Below are 21,485 nucleotides of genomic sequence, written 5' to 3' on the forward strand. Positions count from 1 at the left end.
TGCAAAAGGCAGCTCAGAGTGATCACAGCCCTTTATATGTCCTCAGTCTGACATGTTACTGCTGTCCCAAGTACAGCGATACGACAGCGATATCTTAGCCACCACCAGCTGGGAGGGAAAAGCCTCTGATAAGGCAGGACTCCTCCTCATCAACTGCAGCCCCAGCTGAGTCTCTGCCAAAACGAAACAAAATCTAAAGCTTCAGAGGAATAGATCGTTTTTCTTCCTGATTACGTGTCAGAACTCTTCTAAACATAGGTTGGGGACCAGTGGTTATCAGCACTGGGTGCAGCCAGGCTGTCCCAGCTGCACCACAGCCAACCAGACTTTGGAGCCGCATTTCAGGCTCCTTGCACGCCCACGGCCAGAGGGAGTACAGAGAACACATACATTTATATTTAATAAAGTGTGCTCCTGTCCTGCCTTAGCCCCACTTCACAAGCCCAGCTGTCACACCTGGATGTAGAAAATGCAATAAATCAGCAATGTGCTTTCAAAAAAATATTTATTAGCTCAATAAAGTGACCTGTTGTTGCTGCTGCTGCCAGATCAAATTTGGAGAAACCCCAACACTCCAAGCGCCCGACTCCTTCCAGCCGGAGACAGTGTGAGACACACAGGCCCTGGGATGGGACCTGGTGAGAGCTGCAGCGAGTGGGGTGGCTGAAGGAGAACTGGGGGGTCAACCACCCCGTTACAGAACAGCTGCTTGAACCCAGAAGGGAGGGAATGGCAGTGTCCGGCTCCCGCGGGATGCTGGGGACTGGGGACAGCAGGGTCCCCCCTCGTGAGGAAGTGTGAGCTCCCCAGAGCGTGGCCGTGGGGTTCAGCTCTGCACGCTCCACAGCACGGCTCTGCCATGCAGAAGAAGCTTCCCAACCAGGGCTTTGCTTAAAAATCACCGTTGGCTTAAAAAAATCCCAAGAATGGATTTTTTTTTTTTTTGAGAAAGCTAGAAAAAGACCCAAAATCCTCAGAAGTCACAGCTTTTCTCAGCCCCCTCTGGGTTCCTCTCTTCCTGCTCCTTCCCCAGCAGACCTGACAACCACCAGGAACACTGTCCCAAAAGCTCCCACTTGTTTCTGCCACCCAAAGCCAGCGTCACACACAAAACCCAACCTCCCAGGGCCTGTGCCCACGCTGCCAGAGCCCTTCCTGGTGTCAGTGACTGTACACATCCACGGAATTCCTGCTCCTGGCATCCCTCTCCACTCCCTGCAGCCCCTGGGGATAGGGAGCAGCCAGCTCCCTGCACACCAGACTCCTCGGGGCAGCTGCTTTTTGCTACCGCCTTCTCCCTGCTCCTGCCCACTCATCTGCTGGACACTGCTCCAGCTGTGCCTGCCAACGAGGCTCAGCTGATGACCCAGAGCAGGAAAACTATTCCAAGAGAACAGGGGAGGAAAGCTTTATAAAAAAATAAGCTCTTTTTTTCTTCCCTCCTCCAAACAAGGCAGAGCATTTCTGCCTTTCCCTTCTCCGGGCATCCTTCCTCCCCCCTCCTTCCCTCTGACCTGAACCTCCTTGCTCCCGACACGAGCTGCTCTGAGTCTTGTTAGCCCATGCCCCTCATGACACCGCTCCTCGTCCCACAGCGCAGCCAGAGAAGAGGCAGTTCCCCCCAGAGTGGCACGGCCAGCGTCCCTCCAGGCAAGTCCCCCCCTCACTTCTGCTCCGCCTCATCAGCCACTGCAGTCACCTCGATGGCGGCGGCAGCATGCTCGTCCCCGGCGGCCTCAGTGGCACCGGACGGGACAGTCACGACCGTGCTCCCACTGGGAGCTATTTGTGTCACATTCTGGATGGTCGTGCCAAGTCCTGGCAGCGTCAGGAGCTGGAAGGGGCTCACCACCTTCACCACCGTGCTGCCGTCCTGGACCGCAGCCGTGCTCAGCACCGTCAGGTTGGAAGCGTCCGGGTGGATCTCCACCGTGCCGGGGAAGGTGGAGCCAGCAGATGCCAGCACCGTGTACCCCCCCAGCAGAGGGGAAGCCGGGGAGCTGGCGGCGGGGGGCTGGGCTGGGGTCTTCCCCATCACCGAAGGCGGGAGGGCTGAGACCACTTTGCCAAGAGGGAGGTTGGCAATCTGGGAGACTGGCACGCCGGGGGTGACAGCGAGCTGCGCCGGCTGGGACAGGACTTGGGAGGTGATGGCAGCTGGTCCGGAGGTGGCCCTGGTCAGCCTGGGGCGTTTCAGAGGTGTGGGAACGGAGACGGGTGTGAGGGTCATCAGGACATTGTTGAGATGCTGCGATTTGTGCTTCAGCTCCTTCGCTCGCTTGCGGTGCTCATCACACTGCTGCTCCAGAGCTGGAGAGAGAAGAGGTTTTGGCTCAGCCTGGATCCTGGACAAGCTTCCCAGAGGCCTGTGGCAACGCCTGGTGTGGCTGGTTTAACAAACACCAGCTTTAACACAACCCCCACTTTCTCAGCCCAAAAGAAAAGGTGCTGGCAGCGATGCCTGGTGCCACACTGCTGTGTCCAGGACATACCTGCCAAATCCCGTGTGTACTGCTCCCTTGAGCGATCCATCTGGCATTTGTGGCTGGCCAGGACCTTCTTGACCAGATCCAGCATCCCAAAGTTCTGGACTACGTTGTTGAGTAAAACAGCATCTTAAAAACAAGACACAATCTTTGAGGAAGCAAAATTCCCTGTGCAAACTATTTGTGGCTTGGCAAAAGCCACACGAGAACAAAACATGTCCAGCTGAGACAGCCAAAATCTGCAGGAGGGTAACTCAAGAGGCTGGGGAAGAGGAGAAGGCAGAAGCCATGAGAAAGGGCAAGAGGTCACTAGCGTGTAAACAGTCCTCTCCTGCCTAGCAGGGGTGATAAGAAATCTGCTGGAACAGTAGCTGCTTGCTGCATCGTTATCCCAATGGCCTGAATTCCACCTCAGTTCCCAAGACAAGTGCTCCTCCAGACCAGAGGAGCCAGCAGAGAGGAAGCCCCAGGCATGGGGAATTGGAGACCTGAGGTCACCTAAAGCATCCCCAAGTGCAGCCTGCCCAACAATCAGCCAGAAATGAGATTTTTTTATGATGAGCTTTGTCCCTATCATGTAATCCACATACCTCTAAGGATAATAAAAATCCACAAGCCTCCCTCCCCAGGATGACCCGTGTCCAGGTCCTTACCCCCGAGCTGCAGCGGGGGATCCTGTGCTCGCTGCTGCAAGCCCTTCATGGTCTCCACCAGCTCCTGATGGAACTCATGGATCACTTCTTCCAGGAGACCACTGTCCTTCAGACCTTGCCAGAAAGCAAAGGTGTCCTCTGAAGAAAGAGAAAGCAAGGGAGAACCTCAAAATCCTCAGCAGGATTTTATGGTGATCTGCTGTGGGTTCCCTGTGGACACCCCTGTAGGGGTGCAGTCCTGGCAGGCTGGGAGAGACCCCTAAGGTCAGGGGGCTGGGGCAAAGCCCACCCAGAGCATGGACCCAAAGGAAAAGGATGTGCTCTCCCCATTCCTGTCCCACACCAACAGGACATTTTGCTACAGCCAGTAGCACCAAGGAGAATGATCTCATGACCCCTCTTATGAGATTTTTTTTTTCCCCTAGAGCCACATTTGGCCCTGGCTTTGATATGTTAGTGCTTGGAAACAACTTCATCCCAAGGTTGCTGCAGCCAGCCTGCACACCAGTGGGGTATAACACAGTGCTATTCCTTAAGCAGAGAAGGAATAATCCCAGTGGAAGTTCATGCAAAGCTGCCCTGGTAAGAGGGTCCTTCCTGCTCCTTACCCTGCTGCTTCCCTCTTTCCACACATCTCCTCCACCCAGCAAGCCCTGCGGGATCTCAAGCCATACCTCCAATGCTGGTGCTCCAATCGCTGGCATCCTCACATGTTTCTATGGTTATTGTAGCTGGGGATCCGTTCACTGCAACCAATAGCAGAAAAGAAGAGAAAAAATTCCCAGGTCCTGATTTTTCCCTGTATTTTCACAGGCTGTTTCCAAGGCAAGCACTCCCTTGCTGCATTTCTGTGACTTCTCCTTTACATTGCACAGGATCACATCTGTTCGAATGCAGATCTCAATGCTGAACAGAGACGCCCAAGTGGTTGCTGTGCCAGCTGTACTTATTTTTCTACATTGGAGTGCAATCCCCAGGGATTACTCCTGCAACCTTTGCAGCACAAGAACACATGCTTGAGAGTAGCATTTCCCTCCCGCTCCCCCCTGCAAACACGCCAGCACTGCTCAGGGCAGAAGTCAAACAGATTTAGAGTCTGATTTTTCTGGCAGCCCTTTTTACCGAGCCACTGTTGTCTGGAGGGTTTCTAAAGCCTCCAAGGGAAGAGCAGCCCCCCACTGCACAGGGATGCAGGGGGATCCCTCCTTCCCTCCAGCTCTGCCAAATCTCAGCAGTTTTGTTACCATAGAGCCAGGGAACAGGCGTCATTCATGCTGTGTGCAGGAGCGGGATGGATGGGAATCTGGCCAGAGCCCCACGGAGCTGTGCAGAGCCTTTGGAATGCTCAGTTGCAGCCATTAAATCCAGTCCCTCTGCTCCTTTACTCTGCAGCTTTCAGGGCTCTGGTTATTCCAGCACAGCCCAGCAGCATGGGAAACGTGTCCCATTGGTGAGCTCATGTTAAACAGGGGGAGCTTGGAGTGGGCTGGGCTGTGCATCAGCAACAGCCTCCCCAGCACAACACCAGGATGTGGTGGATGGGTGCTCTGCAGAGCCAGCCAAGGGGCTTATCCTGTCCCAGAGGCAGCACCAGGAGCTCAGGGTGTGGGGCACTTTGGGGGCTGTTCTTAATGCTCAAGAGCAAAAGGAGTTAAATATAGAAGCATTGCAAAATTACAACTCTTTCCAATGAAATAGTTGCCTCTGCTATTAGAGGTCAAATTCATAAAATCAGAGAATGGGTTGGGTTGGGAGCGATCTCAAAGCTCATTTCATTCCAACCCCCTGCCACAGGCAGGGACACCTTCCACTAGACCAGATTGCTCCAAGTGCTGTCCAACCTGGCCTTGAACACTCTCAGAGACAGGGCAGCCACAGGGAGCTTGGTTACGTGGCATTTGTGTGCTTTGATGCGTCACAGCCCCTGCTGAGGCTGAGGAATGGCTGCACATACCATCGGCAGAGGCGGGAGTCAGAGGGATGTACTCTGTCGATGTCTGGCTGGTCAGGGACACTCTGGCTCCAGTCAGGTCAATTTTGGTGCTCCGGCAGGTGTTGGAACAGACCTTTGTGTGCTGGTAGAAATCCAGCTCTCCTGAGTCCATGATCTTCCTGAAAGATGGGGAGCAAACACAAGGACAGGCACATCAGCAACAGCCAAGAGCTCTGAGATGCAACTCCTGGCAGCCTTCACCCCAAACTTTTGAGTCCCAAAAAGCCAGGAGAGCAGGCAGAGCCAACAAAAGCCCTTACTGGGACTGATTAACTCATTTCTTGAGGGAGGAGAGGCAAGAGAGAGCCCCTATCTGGTCCCGCTGGCACATCCCCTCCGAAGCTGCAGCTTCCAAAGGGTCAGCTGGAATCTCAGTTCAGGGTGAGATCACAGGGAGCCTCTTCCTTGCCTTTTTGACTCGACAGCTCAAAAGGAGACAGGATGTAACCCTATTTATAAACTAAAATCAGGTCTCTTATTCAAAGGGGGTGGCAACACTGGAACACAGATCTTCCCATCCAAGAAGGTTGTCTCCAAAGCATCCCCAGGCCTTGTTGGCCAACAACCACCTAAGCTTCCCAAGATTTGCTCCCATGGGCTGCTGGGTTTGCCTTCAGACATTCCTCCTGAAGTTTTTTTTTCCCCCCTCTCAAAGCCCTGCCTTGACAAAGCCTAAACCTATTATGCAAAATTTACAAGGAGCAAAAGCTGCTTAAAAGGAATACGGGAGATGCCTGTGCTGAAGCAGAAGAACACAAGGAAAGGCAATGTCATTCTGTGAAAAGAGCACAAAACCACTGACAATTCCTGGGGAAAGAGGTGATTCTTTTTTATCCTGCCCAAAGGCAGAGAAAGACTTTAATTAAATCACAGTCTCAGGCTGGTGTTCGGGAGGACCATACAAGAATTGAATTACTGTAGTTAAGACTAGAGAAGAGAAATGCTTGCAATAGAGAAGCTTTTTTTTTTTTTTTGCCAACGACTTATTTAGAAGTGATGTCAAGCAGGAGTGCTGCAACCAGAGCATTAGCGATGACCAGACTGATTTCATTTCGTGGGTCATGCTGAGAATCCACAGACAGCATGGCCCAACCACCAAGAGCCATTAAAATTTCCAATGTCCTTACACCAGCTGGAAACTCAGTGTGGTTCAAGTCCTGAAAAGACCGGAGAAATATTTCTTGCCCCAAATAATTCCCTAGGCACAAGGACAGAACAAAGCCATTGGACTGACCATATTTGGGGCCAGGCCATCATTAAGACGAATGTTTAGTGGTTCATGTGCTCCCTCAGCAGCAAAACATCCATTCCAAAGGCTCTGTTCCAGCCCACCACAGTCCCCCAGAAGGAAGTGTCCAGAGATAAAAAGGAAGGGACTAACCGGAGCATGATCCCGTTCATCCGGATCGCCCGCTTCCAATCCTTCAAGGTCGACTTGCCTGCCAGGTGGACAAACTCCTTGGGGCTGATTAGGTGATCATGAAACTGCAAAAGGCAGGGGTGCAACATCAGAGCCACAAGCCATAAACAAGCCAAGGGTGCCCTGTGAGCAGGGTTCAGCTGGAACCCGGCGGCGTTTCCCAGTGCCTGGCAGCGGCTGCAGCCTCCACGTGCCACTGAACACCACCAAAACAGATGGCTGCCAGGCACCCCCCCACCCCAGGAAACACTGCCCAAGTTAGAAAGATTAAACCAAACACTGCTGTCACAGATGGTTAGTTAACAGCTGCTCCAAGTCAAGGGTTCAGGGGTGTGTGAGTTTGGAACTGCCCAGCTCAGGCAGGACAGCTGGGGAAACTGCAGAAACTGATCAGGGTGGTGGGGGGTTCGGTCGGGCCCAGCCGGAGACGAGAGATCTCTATAAGCAGATCTTGGGGTGCATGCTGTTTATTGCAAAGGGCGTGGGTACAAGGGCACTGCTTAGAGCTGCCAGCTGCAGCTCCAAGCAGGCCCAAGGTGTAAGAGAGAGAGAGAGAGAGTGAGAGCAAGAGAGTAAGTAAAAGAGAAGAGCTAAGAGCATAAGAGAGACGAATTAAGAGAGCGAGGTCCTTGTTACAATACAATAAATCATCTTCTGTACTGAATATTCTAATTCTCACTAGCCAATCTAATACAAGGTACAAATCCTATAGCATTTACATACAGCCTATAAGAGTTATTACATTACCATAGAGTGTTACATTTCAACTTCTAAAAACTACTCCTTGGACCCCTTCTGCTGAGCTAGTAGGGTCTGCTCTGACCCTTGGACCTGTCTGCAAGCAGAGGGTATTGTCCAATCAAGAGGGGATTACCTTCAGCCGGCTATACCATTGTTTTCCAGTTGCTCAGTAACTAAGACTTTATATCTCAAAGGTGGCCTTCATTTCGATGTCGCTTATAGTTTTCATATTCCCAAAATCTTTTGTCAGGAAATCATATTTATAAGGCTTTCCTGTTTCATCTTCCCCAACAGAAACACCCATAGCTTGTGCAAAGTATCATTAACAGCAGGGAGCTGCTCACACTCCCACTAGCAATGGACTCTGTGAAAGCTGGGCTGCACTGGTAACATTTGGGTCCAGGGGCACGTTATGCCCCATAGGAGAGAGGGAAGAAATCCATTTGGTCTTTGATTTTCTGTTCCCAAGCCCAACTATCGGTATCAGGGAACCTCTGGCCTCTCTGGCAGTGCACACCCACTGCTCCTGAAAACCAGCTTCAGGGAGCGGGCACGCACCGTGCCAACTCTTCCCTTCCTTTTATTGCCCTACACACCCAGCCGTGCCTGAACCCACACGCTGACCTAACAGCAAACTGCAGAATCATAGAATTACTAAGGGTGGAGAAAACCTCCAAGATCCTCGAGTCCAACTGTGAACAAGGCAGTTCTCTAGGGAGCTGCCTTACAGCCCATCCCAAAGGATTTCCCAAATCCAGGCCTCCTCTTTTCCATGGCCATGTTGACCAACATAGAATAACTCACTGTTACTGCATGAGAAACTGCATCTCTGAACAAGGACAAGGGCTTCAGTGCAGAGAGGGTGGGTTTTAGGAGGCAGCAGCATTACCTGCAGCAGCATCTATCCTGTGCCTCAGGGACAGAGGAGACCAACTCTCCTGGGAAGGACAAGGACTATCCTTTAGAAGCCCAACACTCTCCCTCATCAGGGTATCGTTTAGGCCCTCCCTCATCAGGGTATTGTTTAGCCCATGTACAAATGCCAGCAATGACTCACTCGTGGCGTGTCTCTGAATTCATTCAAATTTTAACCATGAGTTACCCAGGACACAGCAGCAACTGTTCAGTAGGTTCCCAATCAATAAATTCCTCAAACTATCAACTTTCCAACTGAGCAGACACTGCAAGTGCCCAAATTTCTTAAACTTTTCAATAACACATTAAATTGAGGCACCATCTCTCCAGCCAGAACTACACAATTTGGTCAAGACAAATACCAGGTACCCCAGCACCAGGAAAACATCATCCTTTCCCACCATGACATGATTCTGATGCAAAGCAGCTGATGAAAGCTCATCACAACCAGGACAAGCCAGGTGACCCCACCATGTGGGCAAGGGGAAAGCACAAATCCACTGCGGGGCCCTCTGTTCTCACCTGCACACACTTCACATTGATCCCAGGGCACACAAACTTCCTCCAGATGAGGTTGGCTTTGCTGTCCCCGCAGGTGATGGGGTACACAATCTCTGCCTCCAAACTGTCCTCATCTTCAGCCATCTTCACTTCTCACAGGGATCAGAGGAAGGGAGAGATCAAAGAGAAACATGAGCCACAGCCCCTGATTCACGTGCCTGAGCCACATGCAATGACAGTTTTGAAACTCAGGAAAAAAAAAAAAAAGTAGATGATGCATGGTGGGGTGTTCTGGGGTTTGTGGGCACCACTTGCACTTTGCTATTAAAGCATCCAAACACCCTAATTTCACAGGCAAAACAGCCCAGGCAGATTTATGCCAATCCAGCTGCAGCTGAGCACAGGGAATATGGGAAGTCAACCATTCTTGATAAAAAAGAATGATGTTATCCAGGTGGAGTCACCCTTGGTTTTAAAGTAAAACTGGTTTAAGTCAACTCCAGCTCAGCTGACCAATCTTTGCTTCCTAAACCCACTTTTACTTGCAACCAAAGCCTGCAAGTTGCTGCAAAACTGACATCCCCGTGGCAAGCTGGAATGGCAAGAGCCAGGGATGGCCGGACACAGGGACTCACCGCGGACCAGGAGAGGGCAGCAGCAGCCCAGCCAGCTGCTGCCAGCTCCCTGCTGGTCACTGAGCCCCCGTGGGTGCTGGGAGAGCATCCCCACGGCCCACAAGAGAACACCCCCGGAGCCCCAGCAGCTCTGCACAGCAGTGTTTGGACTGTCCCATCTGACACCAGCGCAGGGCTGTGGCACACCGGGGGGGTGGAGCTGGCACCAAGGGGCTATGGAAAGAGCTGACCTACCTAGAACCGCTTCCTTCAGGTCTGTGGAGGCTGTGAAGGCGGCAGCAGCTGCAGCAGCTGCATTTTCAGTCTCCAGAGTGTCTTCGTTGATGTCACCGCTGGGAAGAGAGGCAGAGGCATTCTTAAGCCATGTGGCCGTGCCACCCCCACACCCGATGCCCTGCGGAGACATTGCCTCAGAAGTCCCTTGGATCACATTTTCCCACAAGAGCTGAGAGTCAGCTCTGGGTTTGGGAGGCTCAGCTCCATTTTTTCATGTGGTGATGAAGAACCCCACGGCATGCAAGCCCCTGTCAGCAGCCTGGCCAGCTCTCTCTTGCCTCCCCTTTAATCCCAGCCCTGTGGATCTGCCTCCAGCCCAGCCCATGCTGGAGAGCTGGCATGGAGGGATGCTGTCAGCACAGCCCTTTGCTCAGAAGTCACTGCCAGCCGTTGGCAGCTTTGCCTGAGATTTCCCCAGGAAAAACATGTGTGAGACATGCTGCTGCTGTCTGGGCAATGGACTGGCTGAAGCCCCCGGTATGCAGGATGCTCCAGGGGAGTAGGACCTCAAGGAGCCACAGAAACACTATAAAGGAATTGGACAAACCCCAAGAGCAGATCTGTGAGCAGAGATAACATAACAGGAGCTATAGACACTTGCAATCCAATCTCTGAGCCTCTTAAAATTTGATATATCCATGATACTCATTAATAGCTGGCAATCCAACTGCTTCCATTCCCCCCACTTAGATATCTGTCTTCTCTGGGTGCTTTGCACATGGACTCACACAGTGACACAGCGCCCACTCCCTTGCTGTTCTCCCATCCCAGCTCTCACTGTGGCAATATGGAGCCCCAAGCCCCTCCAAGGAGCTTCAGTGCACATTCAGAGGGAAAAGGCACTTCTGGTTGTGATGTGGGGCACGCTCCTCACCCCCTCAGCTTTGGAGGTGAGGTCCCGATGAGAGGGAGCCCACACTGGTGTCCTTATGGATCCCACCTGGACATCACAGCCAGCGCTCAGCAGGGACCATTCCTAATGGGTGTTCATAGAAACACAGAATGGTTTGGGTTGAAAGGGCCCTTAAAGCTCATCTCATTCCAAGCCCCTCCCATGGGCAGGGACACCTTCCACAACCCCAGGTTGCTCCAAGCCCCATCCAACCTGGCCTTGAACACTTCCAGGGATGGGGCAGCCACAGCTTCTCTGGACACCCTGTGCCAGAGCCTCACCACCCTCACAGGGAGCAATTTCCTAATATCCAATCTAAGTCTACCCTCCCTTTAAGATGTGTGTTTGGTGTTGTTACTGAACCTGACTAATTGCTGCAGAAAGCTTGACCTGCAGGGGCAGGGGAGAAATACAATTAGCTTTTCACATACTTTGGCATATAAACTCCCTAGGAAGACTCTAGAGAGAAAATAAACTGGCAACCTCCCTCAGTTTGGTACCATGGGTGAATTAAAAGACAGTCCTAGTGACTCACTGGCAACCACATTTCTCACTCACAGTGGTGCCACAGGGACAAGGAAATTCAAGAGCAACTTGTTTTTCCATTCTGGGCTCCTAACACACAGCTCCAGGGTGGAACTGCAGCTTCAAAGCATCTCTCCCCTCAGCAGCTGCAGGGCAGGTACCTGTAAGGAGTAGCACAGAGATAAGGAAGGCATGGGCGGCAGCTCAGCCTCACCAGGTGAGTGGCTTGGAGATGCTGCTCCAGAAAGAGGGGAGACAGTTCTGCTGTGACAGAAAGGGGATGGACACAACACTGCCTCTGCAGCTCACAGCCACCACCAGCCCAGAGCCCTGGGAGAGCATGGGGAGGGCAACTTGGAAGGACTTGAAAAGATAAACTCTGAGCTAAGGAATTTGCATACAGGTGGTTATTACACAACTGGCAGCAGTCTGACAGAAGAACAGAAGAATTCTAACCAGGAGTTTTTCATCAGTTTGCTGCTGGGTTCTTGCATTTCTCCAGGCGAAAGGCAGCAGCAGCAGCACTTCAGCCGGGTGCCAGAGGCAGCAGCGCCCTCTGGCATGCAAAGCCCTGACCCTGACCTGCCTCCAGATCAAGAACCTCCACCAACTTACCCAGAAGAAACCCCCCAGCAGAAAGTCGGCACCTTTCAGAGCTTCCTGCAGAATTCCACCGCATGTGCTCCGAAAAACGACTGAAAGGCACAACTGGATGGGGAGGAATAACCCAGCCCACGCCTTAAACCTCCAGAGGCAAACAAACAAACCAACTCCTAGCTTGTAGGAAAAATTCAAGCAACTGAAGTCTGTGTCTGCCATGGACATGTGGGGGAGAGAAAACCACAAAAAAAGGCGAGTGTCTCCGCACTGTTTCTCCCATCCATTCCAGGGAAACAGACTGAGGCAGATGCAAGAGAAAACACAAACATCTTCCAAGTCCCAGAGTGCAGCCCCCCAGCTGGTCCTGCCTTTGCCAGTTGCCATGACTAAGGCAGGGGAGGACGGTTCTCATCTTCCTCCCCAGGAGGATCCATGAACCAGATGGGAGGAAGAGAAGAAAGCACGTGCAGATAACTCAGTGGGCTGGCGTCTCCTTTCTTTTCTGCTCCTGCCTTGCCTGGAACCTTGAGAGAGAAAAGTCTCTCCCAGAATCCTGTGCTGATCAGAAATACAAGTGCCTCATCAGAGAACCAAGCACAGATCCCCTCCTATCACAGACCAAAGAGAAAAGCTTCTTGCTCATTATTATTTTCCCATTTCCCTCAGCCTTTTCCTTAAGAACACATGAACTAATTAAGCTCTTAACAATTGGTTGTATAGAGGGTTTTTTTAATAGCAAACCCATACCCAGATGAGCACTAGAAAAAACCACCAACCCCCAAGCTGAGTTTGGTTTAAGTACCACACAAGGCAAGTTGAAAGCTCCCCAAGTGAGTGGTGACCAAGCCAACATGAAGGGACCTCAGCCTGTGCCTGCAGCTGCTCTCCTGACACCGACTGGGGCTGCAGAGGGAAATCAGAAGGAAACGGAGTCAGCACCACTGTGCTATTGCCCCAGGAAGAGCAGAGCCTGGTGGAGGCAACTGCCCAAGGCCACAGAGAGACCGTGGGTGGCTTGTGCTGCCACCTACCAGCAGCCCCACTGCCCTGCTCAGTGGGAGGAGTTGGGCAGGTTTTACTCCGTGACCCCAAAATTCACATCCTTTCTATTAACCCGCTACCATCCCCAAGAATGGGGGAGCAAAGAACCTGTCCAGAGGCTCTTCTCCAGAGAGGTGCATGGAAAACCCTCAGGGAATCTCTTCATACCTTCCAAGACATCTCTGCTCATAGCTGCGACTAAATGAAAGCGTTCCTCTCTGTGCTGTGTAGAGCTGTCCTGCTCCTGACCATCCAGGGGACACTGGGAGGATGAGAAAAGGTTTCCAAAGAAAAACAGGAAGGGAACTAAGAGTGAAAGGAAACCAACTGATGGAGCCAGCCTCTGCCATGATCCATTCCCCCAGACAACACCACAGCGTTGCACATGGGTCTGTAGAGGCTCAGAGCCACCTTACAACCAGGAACCATTCTGCATCCAAGAGCAGCCACATCCCAAGTGCCACATCTGTCTGCTTCTCCACTGAGGGAGACAAGGGAGTCTCCATGGGACAGAAAATAAGAGGAGTAGAGCCCTTCTTCCCCACCATCACTGCTCTTCTGGGAATTAAAAAGATTCTTGTAAACACTCACAGACCCAGGGTGTGGAGGAAGAGCAGGGCAGATCCTGCCCATCCCGGCACCAACAGCTCTTGCCTCTGCCTGTCCCTGCCCATTCTTCACCAAAAAATCATCTATTAATGGGCTTTATCTCAGTTGGAGTAGCACAAGGGGAATGACACCTGGACTGAAACAAATGCTGTCACTTTCTGCCCTGCCCAAAGCCCCAGGGCACTGACACAAAGACATGTTTGAGAAAAGCAGACAAACATCTTGTTGAGAGAATAAACAGCCACTCAACACCCACTTATTTCAAACAAACCTGCCTGGATGCAGCTCCAGGTGTGAACTTGGATTTTCTGCCCACTCAAAGAGCAAAGCACAAAAATGGCTCTGGGCTCTGTCCCACCCCAAAAAACCATAGAGAAATAAAGCAAAGAGCCCATTGCTATGTGGGCCTCCAAGAGCACCAGGCAGGCTCTTTGGCCACAGCCACCCTGACACTGACCAGACCTGAACAAACAGCAGCCCTGAATCTGTAATGCCAACAAAAAAAGGCAGCAATTGGGCAAAACAGCTGCACTTAATCAGACTCGTTCACTCGGGTTTTTTGAGCAGCCTCTCCATTCAGGGCAACATGTTTCAAGGACACCTCTCTCACTCCTATTGCTGGCAGTGGAGGTTCCTGCAGAGCTCAGCCAAAAACCAGCCAACCCCAAACCTCCCCAACCTGCAGGGAAGGGGAGCACAGCTGCAGCACCCTCAACCTGGTGCGGACTGACTCGTCTTTTGGAGTCCAGAGCTTAGCAAAGCCATCATGAAATAGCAGAAAAACACTGATTTAGCTACTGGTGTCCTGTTCCAACCAGATCTGTGTCCACTCCAACATCCACGTCCACTCAGGAAAAGGTATTTGGGGTTGGGATTTTTTCACCCCCTCAAAAGAGGGAAAGAGCTTGTTCTGCTCAGAGCTGCAGAGCCCTGGGCATGGGAAGCCCTAGCAAGGAACTGGACACTCCGTGGCCACCACTGAGGTCCCCACAGCGAGCAGTGATGCAGGAGGAAGCAGTGGGGGATCAAATCCCAGCCTACAATCATGTGTGGGAGGGTTTCCACCGACCCTGTCTCTTACCCATGCTGGGACAGGTTGGTGGTGACCAGCACTGTCTTCACCTCCTCCATGCCGCCGCCATCCACCGCACCGTCCGGCGTGGTGACCACCACCACCTCCTCCATGTGGACGCTGACGTCCGGCGTCGCCATCGTGGCAGGAGCGGGAGAGCCGTCGGTCACCAGCTGCTTGTGGAGAAATGAGGGGAAGCCCCGTGTCAAAAGGTCTCCCTGCTGAACTCGGTCATGCAGGGATCATGCGTGTGGTGGGAGCAAGGAGAAAGGGGCTGGAGGGGCTCCACACTTCTAAGGAGAAGAGGATGGGCAAATTCCCAAGTGCTCCATCCCAGGAGGAAGGGTGAGGGGAAGCTCAACCCAACACATGCTCTGCAGGCTGGGTGAGAATGACAGGCATGGGTGGGACTGGGGTGCAGGAGGTGAAGGGCAGAGTGTTAAAGAGGTCCAAAAAAAAATGTTCCTGGCATCCACCACAAACTCTATGAAGATAGTCAGTTTGAAGGTGCATTTCCAAATGTATTTCAAACTATCTCACGATTTCACACTGTTGGAGGAGCTTGTCACTGTCTCCTCCACAGTAAAACAAGGACTCTTCCCTCCTCCAAAGTCACACACAAAAAAAAAAATCAAATTAAAAAACACATCAAGCCCGCAGAAACAGTGACATCTGGAAACTATTTCAAAGTGTGCTTTTCTAAAAAATCAGCAATATATGTAAGGCAGCACTCCCTCTCCAGCTCTCTTGGAGCTCCTTTAGGAACTTAAAGAGACTCTAAGGTCTCCTCAGAGCCTTCTTTTTGCTTCTCCAGCTCTCTCAGCCTGTCTCCAGAGCAGAGGCGCTCCAGCCCTCAGAGCATCTCCATGACCTCCTCTGGATTTGCTCCAGCAGCTCCACATCTTTCTGATGCTGGGGGCCCCAGAGCTGGACACAGCACTGCAGGTGAGGTCTCACCTGCGGAGAGCAGAGAGGGAGAATCCCCTCCCTCGCCCTGCTGCCCACATTGCTGGGGATCAGCCCCAGGTAAGGAGAAATTGGTGCCTACAAAGCATCTCCTATAGCACTGGTGTAGTCCACACAGAGACAGGTAAGGGAATGCTTTGCCCAGGGTGTTCAAGTTCAGACCCTCACAGAGTACTCCAAGCAGTGGCACAGAGCACAGCAGAGATGCCACTTGGCTCCCACCACTTCCCCAGGCCACGGCTGGAACAGGGCACTGATCCAGCATGTACAATGTGACTTAAAACCAAGTTCACACCCTGCAGAATCACCTGCCTGACCCACAGGGACATCATGAGGTGATCTTTACCTTCACAGAGCTCACAGGGTTTATCTGAGGTGGACTGGCCCCTCTGTGCCAGCCCACCACAAAAGCCACCAGCAGAAGCACGTCAGTTTTCACAGCAGCATGGATGCTCAGCTGCCTTCAGCTCAAGCACTCCAATTTTTGTTGTCACTCTGTCTCTCCCCTTGTCCTTCATTTTGGGGTAAAACCCCTCCCACAGCATTAGCATCAGTCACAATGGCCCTTGAGCTGGTAGCCAGTTTCAGGATGCTCCGGACATCCTGCCCTGCATCATGGGATTGAACTCCACGTGTGTTGCTCAGATGCCTCTGGGCAGGAACCAGCATTGAATAGAGAAAAAGTGGGCTGAAAACATAAGTAATCTAAAAAGTGGCTAAAAAACACACCAGCAGTGGGGCAGTGGAGGGGGACGAGGGGCAGCCCAGCATGACCAGGACTCAGGGTATCCACGCATGTCCCTCCTGATGCACCTTTCAAGGTGCTGAGAGCATGTCAAGGGCTGTGGGAAAGATTTGGGGTGAAGTGAGGAAAAAAATATAAAAGAATAAAAAGCACACCACAATTGGGAGAGGTGAGAGATCTCTTTGGGTGCAGCATCAGGAGGGCAGAGACCAGAGAGATTGCACTGGGGGCAGCCAGCAGGACTGTGCCCAGAGCAGGGATGCAGTATGGATGCAGAGAGCTACTCAGAGAGAGAGGGGATGCATAGGGAAGCGGCTTCAGGGGGGTTAAACAGAGGTGCACAGGGTGGGGGGGGTCATGGGGGTACAAGAGGATGCACAAGGGGTACATGGAGGGAGCAGATGGAGAGCAGCACAGGCAGCACGGGTGGGGGGCTACACAAAGAGGGGGGCACAGGGGGGCTGCAGCTGCACGGGGGTGGGAGGGCACATGCAGGGGGGCTGTGCAGAGGGTGCGTGGGTGGGGGGCTGCCCGGAAGAGAGTGGCAGGGAAGCTGCAAGAGGGTGGAGAGCGGCCTCACGAAGCGGGGGAAGAACACGGAGGGCAGCATGGGAGGGGACACGGAGAGGGGGTGCCCGTGGGGGCTGCGGCTGCACGGAGCCGGGGGTGGGAATGTGCAGAGTGGGGTGCACGGGAGTGGAGGGCGCTGCACGTGGAGGCTGCCCGGGGAGGGTCTCACGGGGGACCCCGGCGCCGAGGCGGGCGGGGGGCGGGCAGGGGGTGCCCCGAGCGTCTTCGCCGTGCGTCCCCCCGGCCCCTCGCTGCGGGCGGCGCGAGCGCTCCCGGCGGGCGCGGGAAGGGGGCTGCGGGGGGTGAGAGGGGCGCGTGGGCGCGCTCCCGCTGGCAGGGAGGAGGAGGAGGAGGAGGAGGAAGAGGAGGAGGAGGCGGGGGGGCCGCGGGGCGGGCGGGCGGCCGGGCGCTGCCGCCGTAACGTCCTGACGCTCCGCAGGGACCCGGGCGGCGCGTGCGGCGGAGGCCCCGCGGCGGGCGAGGCCGCGCCCAGCGCTTACCTCGGGCCGGGGTCCGCGGGCCCCGCTCGGGCTGCGGCGGCGGGCGCTGGGGCCGGGCGGCGGTGGCCGCGGGCAGGGCGGCTGCGGGGCCGGGGGGGGAGCGGGGCTCCGCCGCGCGGCTCTCGGGCCCCGCGCAGGCGCACGGCCCGCACCGGCTACCGAGACTTATTTGGCGCGGGCGCCGCGGCCCGCGCTCCCCGTGAAATAGGGACCGGGCGGGCGCTCTGCGCCTGCGCCGCCGCCGGGCGGGGGTGGGAGGGGGCGCGGCGCGCGCCGCCGGGGGTCTCCGCGAGCGGGGTCCTGCGGGGGAACCCCCCCCGTGTCCCGTGTGTGCCCCCCGTACCCCCGGCTGTCCCCCGTACCCCCCGTCTGCCCCCCGTACCCCCGGCTGTCCCCCGACCCGTGCCCTGCGTGTTTCTCCTGGTTGCTGCTGCCCCCCGTATTGCCGTGTGTGTCCCCCGCGTACCCGCCCATGTCTCCTGTCTGCCCCCGCACCGTGTACCCCGCGTGTCTCCCGCTGGCGTCCTGCATGCCCCCCGTGTCCCCTGAATGTCCCCCCCCCCCCGGGCTATGTGCCCCATGCGCGTCTCCCGACCGTGCTTCCTGTGTGCCCCCCGCCACGTCCCCTGCGTGTCCCTATCTGGGGTCCTGCACCATACCTTGTCTCCTGCATGTCTCTTTCCCGGCTCCTGCATGCCCCCCATGTCCCATGCATACCCCCCATGTCCCATGCATGTCCTTTTCTCAGGTCCTGCATGCCTCCCATGTCCTCTCTGTGTGCCCCCTGTGTCCCCCTCCTCAGTCCTTTGTGCCCCTCATGTCCCCTGTGTATCCTTTTGCCGCGTTCTGCATCCCTCCCCCGTGCCCCCTGTATGTACCCCTATGTTCCCTGCATGTTCCCCCTGGGCTGTGTGCTCCCTGTGTGTGTCCCCCAAGCCCTGTGTCCCTCTCTGGCTCTCCAGGGTTTTGTGAAAGCCGTCAGCGGTTCATGGCTGATCACTTTCTTGCACTCCTCCAGGGCTGGTGCAGCCACAGCTTCTCTGGACAGCCTGTGCTGGGGGCTCACCACCATCACAGGGAAGAATTTCTTCCAAATATCCCATCTAAACCTGCCTTCTGTTAGTGGGAAGGGATTCCCCCTTGTCCTGTCACTCCATGCCCTTGTCCAAAGTCTCTCCAGCTCTCTTGGAGCTCCTTTAAGCACTGGAAGGGGCTCTAATATCTCCCTGGGCCCATTTCCAGCATTTAAAAAGTGCCCTTGTCCAGTTTGATTCAGCATCTGTTTTCCTGTTTGAGCCATCCCCAAGGTGCTGCTGGTCCTTACCAGCACTAAGTCTCAAGCTGTGACTCTGCTCTCTTGTTTCCCTGGCCACCACGAGCTCTCACAGGTTTTGCTGTGAGGCCCAGGGTTTGGGAGACACTGAAGAATTTCTCAGGGAGGACTTTTTGCATGATCTTGCCACATTGCACTTCTGTGAGTAGGTGGTTAACACTTTCTGGGAAGAGATGAGTGAGGCCAGAGGCCCCAAAAGTCGTGAGTCCCTTTTGGAAACACTCACTATGTTTCCATTCTGTCAGCTTTTCACAGCTACTGGGTGGGTGGCTTTTCCTGACAGGTGTTCAGGTGGCATTTGGTCTGTTTAGTATTTTTTACACAAATTTCTAATGATCCTGTCTGATACATTTGTGGTGGTTTATTTAATTATTTTTTTTCCCAAGGCTCTTCCTTTCCCTTTTTTGTCCCCATGCAAACCAACCCTGCCTGATAACCAGCTGCCACCTCTATTTCCCTCATGTTCCCCCTCACTTACCAGTCTACCCAAGCTAATACCATCAAAGTGATATTCCACAAGGAAATGTATTTCTTCTCCTTCTCCAAGATAACCAGCGGTAACCAGCAAGGTGAAATCACCCACTGGAAATGGTGACTCCCTTTTCCATGGAAGCCTGTCTCTCTACCAGTGCCACTGCTGGTGTCTTCCCTGGCAGCTGCATCCTCAGCTCTTCAGTGGGGTTGGACAGCACAGATAAAAGGTCCCTTTTTCCACTAAAACCATCTCCCAGCAGTGCCCAAGAACAGCAGCCTCATCAACACGGTAAGAAGCAGCAAACCCCCAGTAATGCTGCCCTACTCCAGTTTTCCTGGCAGGCAGTGATCTCTTGGAAAGCAAAACTCAACTTTTGCTGTCAGATCCCAGGACACAGGTAGGTCCCTGGGCTCCTCCTAGCACAGAGAATGGGATGATTTCACCTCCTGGCACCTGCTCTGCTCCCCGCTCTGCCCCTTTGTCAGTGGGCAGACTTGCCCCAGCCATGGTGCCAGTGAGGCTGCTGAGAAAGGATGAGCTGTTATTTTTCAAACCAAATCACTCTGCAAAATTTCTGGGTTTTGCCTGCCCAGGTGAGCCTCTGCATTTACCTTGGCAGAGTCTCTGCTCTCTTCCCTTCCCTTACTCAGGCACAGCTCAAGCACTTTGTAGGGATCCCTTCAAGAGTTATGTAGAAATTCTGCTGTCTTGACGTGGTTTTGATTTTTGCAGAAGGGATTTTTTGACATGGGTGTGGTGTGACAGGACAAGGGGCACCGACAGAGGGCAGGGTTAGATTGAATATTGGGAAGAAATTCTTCCCTGTGAGAGTGGTGAGCCCTTGGCACAGGTTGCCCAGAGAAGCTGTGGCTGTCCCATCCCTGAAAGTGTTCCAGGCCAGGTTGGGTGGGGTTTGGAGCAACCTGAGGTAGTGGAAAGTGTCCCCGCCTGGGGCAAGGGGTTGGAACAAGATGAGCTTTAAGGTCCCTTCCAACCCAAACAATTCCTTGATTCTATGATTTTGTGGGTGCTACAGTCTGGTTCAAGCCTTCAGTATTGTGTCTTCAGCACTCAACCCTGCAGGGCTGCACAGTGGGCAGGGCTGGAAGGTGGTGGAGCCTCTCCACAATTCCCTCTGATCCTCCTGCCCCATCTTGCCCCAAGAGATCCCATGCCTCTGTGGTTTTCTCCTTCAGATCAAAAAGGATGAAGGATGTGTCTTGAATTAACTGGTTAAAGGGTGACCATGCTCGGTCTCATCAATATATCTCGAATTGTGTGGCAGCAAGGACTGTGCCTGTTTTCCTAAGACAAATGCAGAGGTTTACTTTAGTACATCCATGTTTTAGAAGAGCCTGGGTTAGTGGACTGTATCAAATCTCAGAGGAAAAGTGAGCAATGCTGCGTTTGCAGTCAGGTCATTATCTCCAGAATCAGGAAGGTCACGCTGCAAAAATAGAATTCCTGTTTGTGCGGGCAGCAGCATCCTGAGGACACGTGGGAAAAGCATCAGGCATGGGCTGCTCTGCTATTGCCACCACCATGATAGCGCCTGGCACTGTCCTGGCACTGTCCTCCTGGCACTGTCCTCCCTGCCCTTACAGAACACCGCTCTGGGAATGAAAATTTACCCCCCTGCCATCCCCTTGGTTTGTCTCTTTGTGCACTGAGTGCTGCTGAGCTCTGTGGAAAGTCTCCCACACTGGTTATTTTGATGGGATTGCAAGATGTGGGACAGCCCATGAGGATGCTGCTATCTCAATATCCCTTCAAGGACAGGGAGGACAGTGGCCAGTGACATTGGGCACTGCTTGTGGTGGCAAAAGCCCCCTGCAGAAGGCAAGTAGGGGATCCTTTCCCCAGCAGCGGGGAAAGCAGCCAGGCACCATCCCCCCACATGTCCCTGCGGATTACAAACTTTTCAGTTTGTTTTCAGTTGCAGCTTTAGGACATTTTTGTGTACCTGGCCCAGGGCTGGGACTTGGAGCATTGGCCATGCAGGGTCTCATAGGTTGGGGTCCCTCCTCCCTGGGAATTACAGCCCTGCTCCCTCTCACTCTGTCCAGCCCCGGCTGGATAATTTCTCAGGAAAAGCTCATGAAGGAAGCACTGGAGTTTTTAATAAAGGAGCTCATGAGTTTTATAGAACTGCATTTGTTGTATTTGTAACTGCCTTATATCTTTTTTGATCTTCCTGTATCAGGACTTTGCACACCCTCACTCCCAGCCACAGGGGGTGGCAGCAGGACCCTCATTCAAGCATTTATTACTTTGTCCCACTGAGAATGGTGGGACAAATAATAAATAATAATAAACTCTCAATTTCTGCCTCTTTTATGCTGTGTAAAAAAGCACACACTGAGCATTCAGAGCCTTAGAGTCTATTTTGTTAAATGTTTAGGTCAATTTTCTGTTTTATGCTGTTTATGAGTATTCTCACAATACAAAGAGAAGCCTTGGAAATAAAACAACCCATTTATGGAGACAGACGGACACATACGGTTTCATACCAACTTTATTTCTTTTTTTTTTTCCTT

The 21,485-nt window shown here is 53.4% G+C and overlaps 1 protein-coding gene across 4 annotated transcripts; it reads right to left on the reverse strand.

Annotated features, from left to right (window-relative positions):
* Window positions 1–2: 2 nt before the first annotated feature.
* GMEB2 (glucocorticoid modulatory element binding protein 2) lies at window positions 3–17,221 on the reverse strand. 4 transcript variants are annotated; one of them, XM_069034559.1, is made up of 10 exons: window positions 17,141–17,221; window positions 14,369–14,532; window positions 9,579–9,676; window positions 8,731–8,861; window positions 6,514–6,617; window positions 5,094–5,251; window positions 3,814–3,885; window positions 3,140–3,277; window positions 2,493–2,615; window positions 3–2,310 (listed from the first exon to the last, which is right to left on the reverse strand). In XM_069034559.1, the coding sequence occupies exons 2-10, from the start codon at window positions 14,497–14,499 to the stop codon at window positions 1,664–1,666; spliced, it is 1,602 nt and encodes a 533-aa protein (XP_068890660.1). In that variant the 5' UTR covers window positions 14,500–14,532; window positions 17,141–17,221; the 3' UTR covers window positions 3–1,663. The 4 variants fall into 4 exon arrangements, with proteins under 4 accessions (XP_068890660.1, XP_068890661.1, XP_068890659.1 ...); XM_069034560.1 differs by having other exon boundaries at window positions 14,369–14,535; window positions 17,141–17,200; XM_069034558.1 differs by lacking the exon at window positions 17,141–17,221 and adding an exon at window positions 16,055–16,111 and having other exon boundaries at window positions 8,731–8,858.
* Window positions 17,222–21,485: the final 4,264 nt, after the last annotated feature.

This window comes from Aphelocoma coerulescens, chromosome 20 (assembly GCF_041296385.1).
Source record: "Aphelocoma coerulescens isolate FSJ_1873_10779 chromosome 20, UR_Acoe_1.0, whole genome shotgun sequence".
Lineage (NCBI taxonomy): Eukaryota > Metazoa > Chordata > Aves > Passeriformes > Corvidae > Aphelocoma > Aphelocoma coerulescens.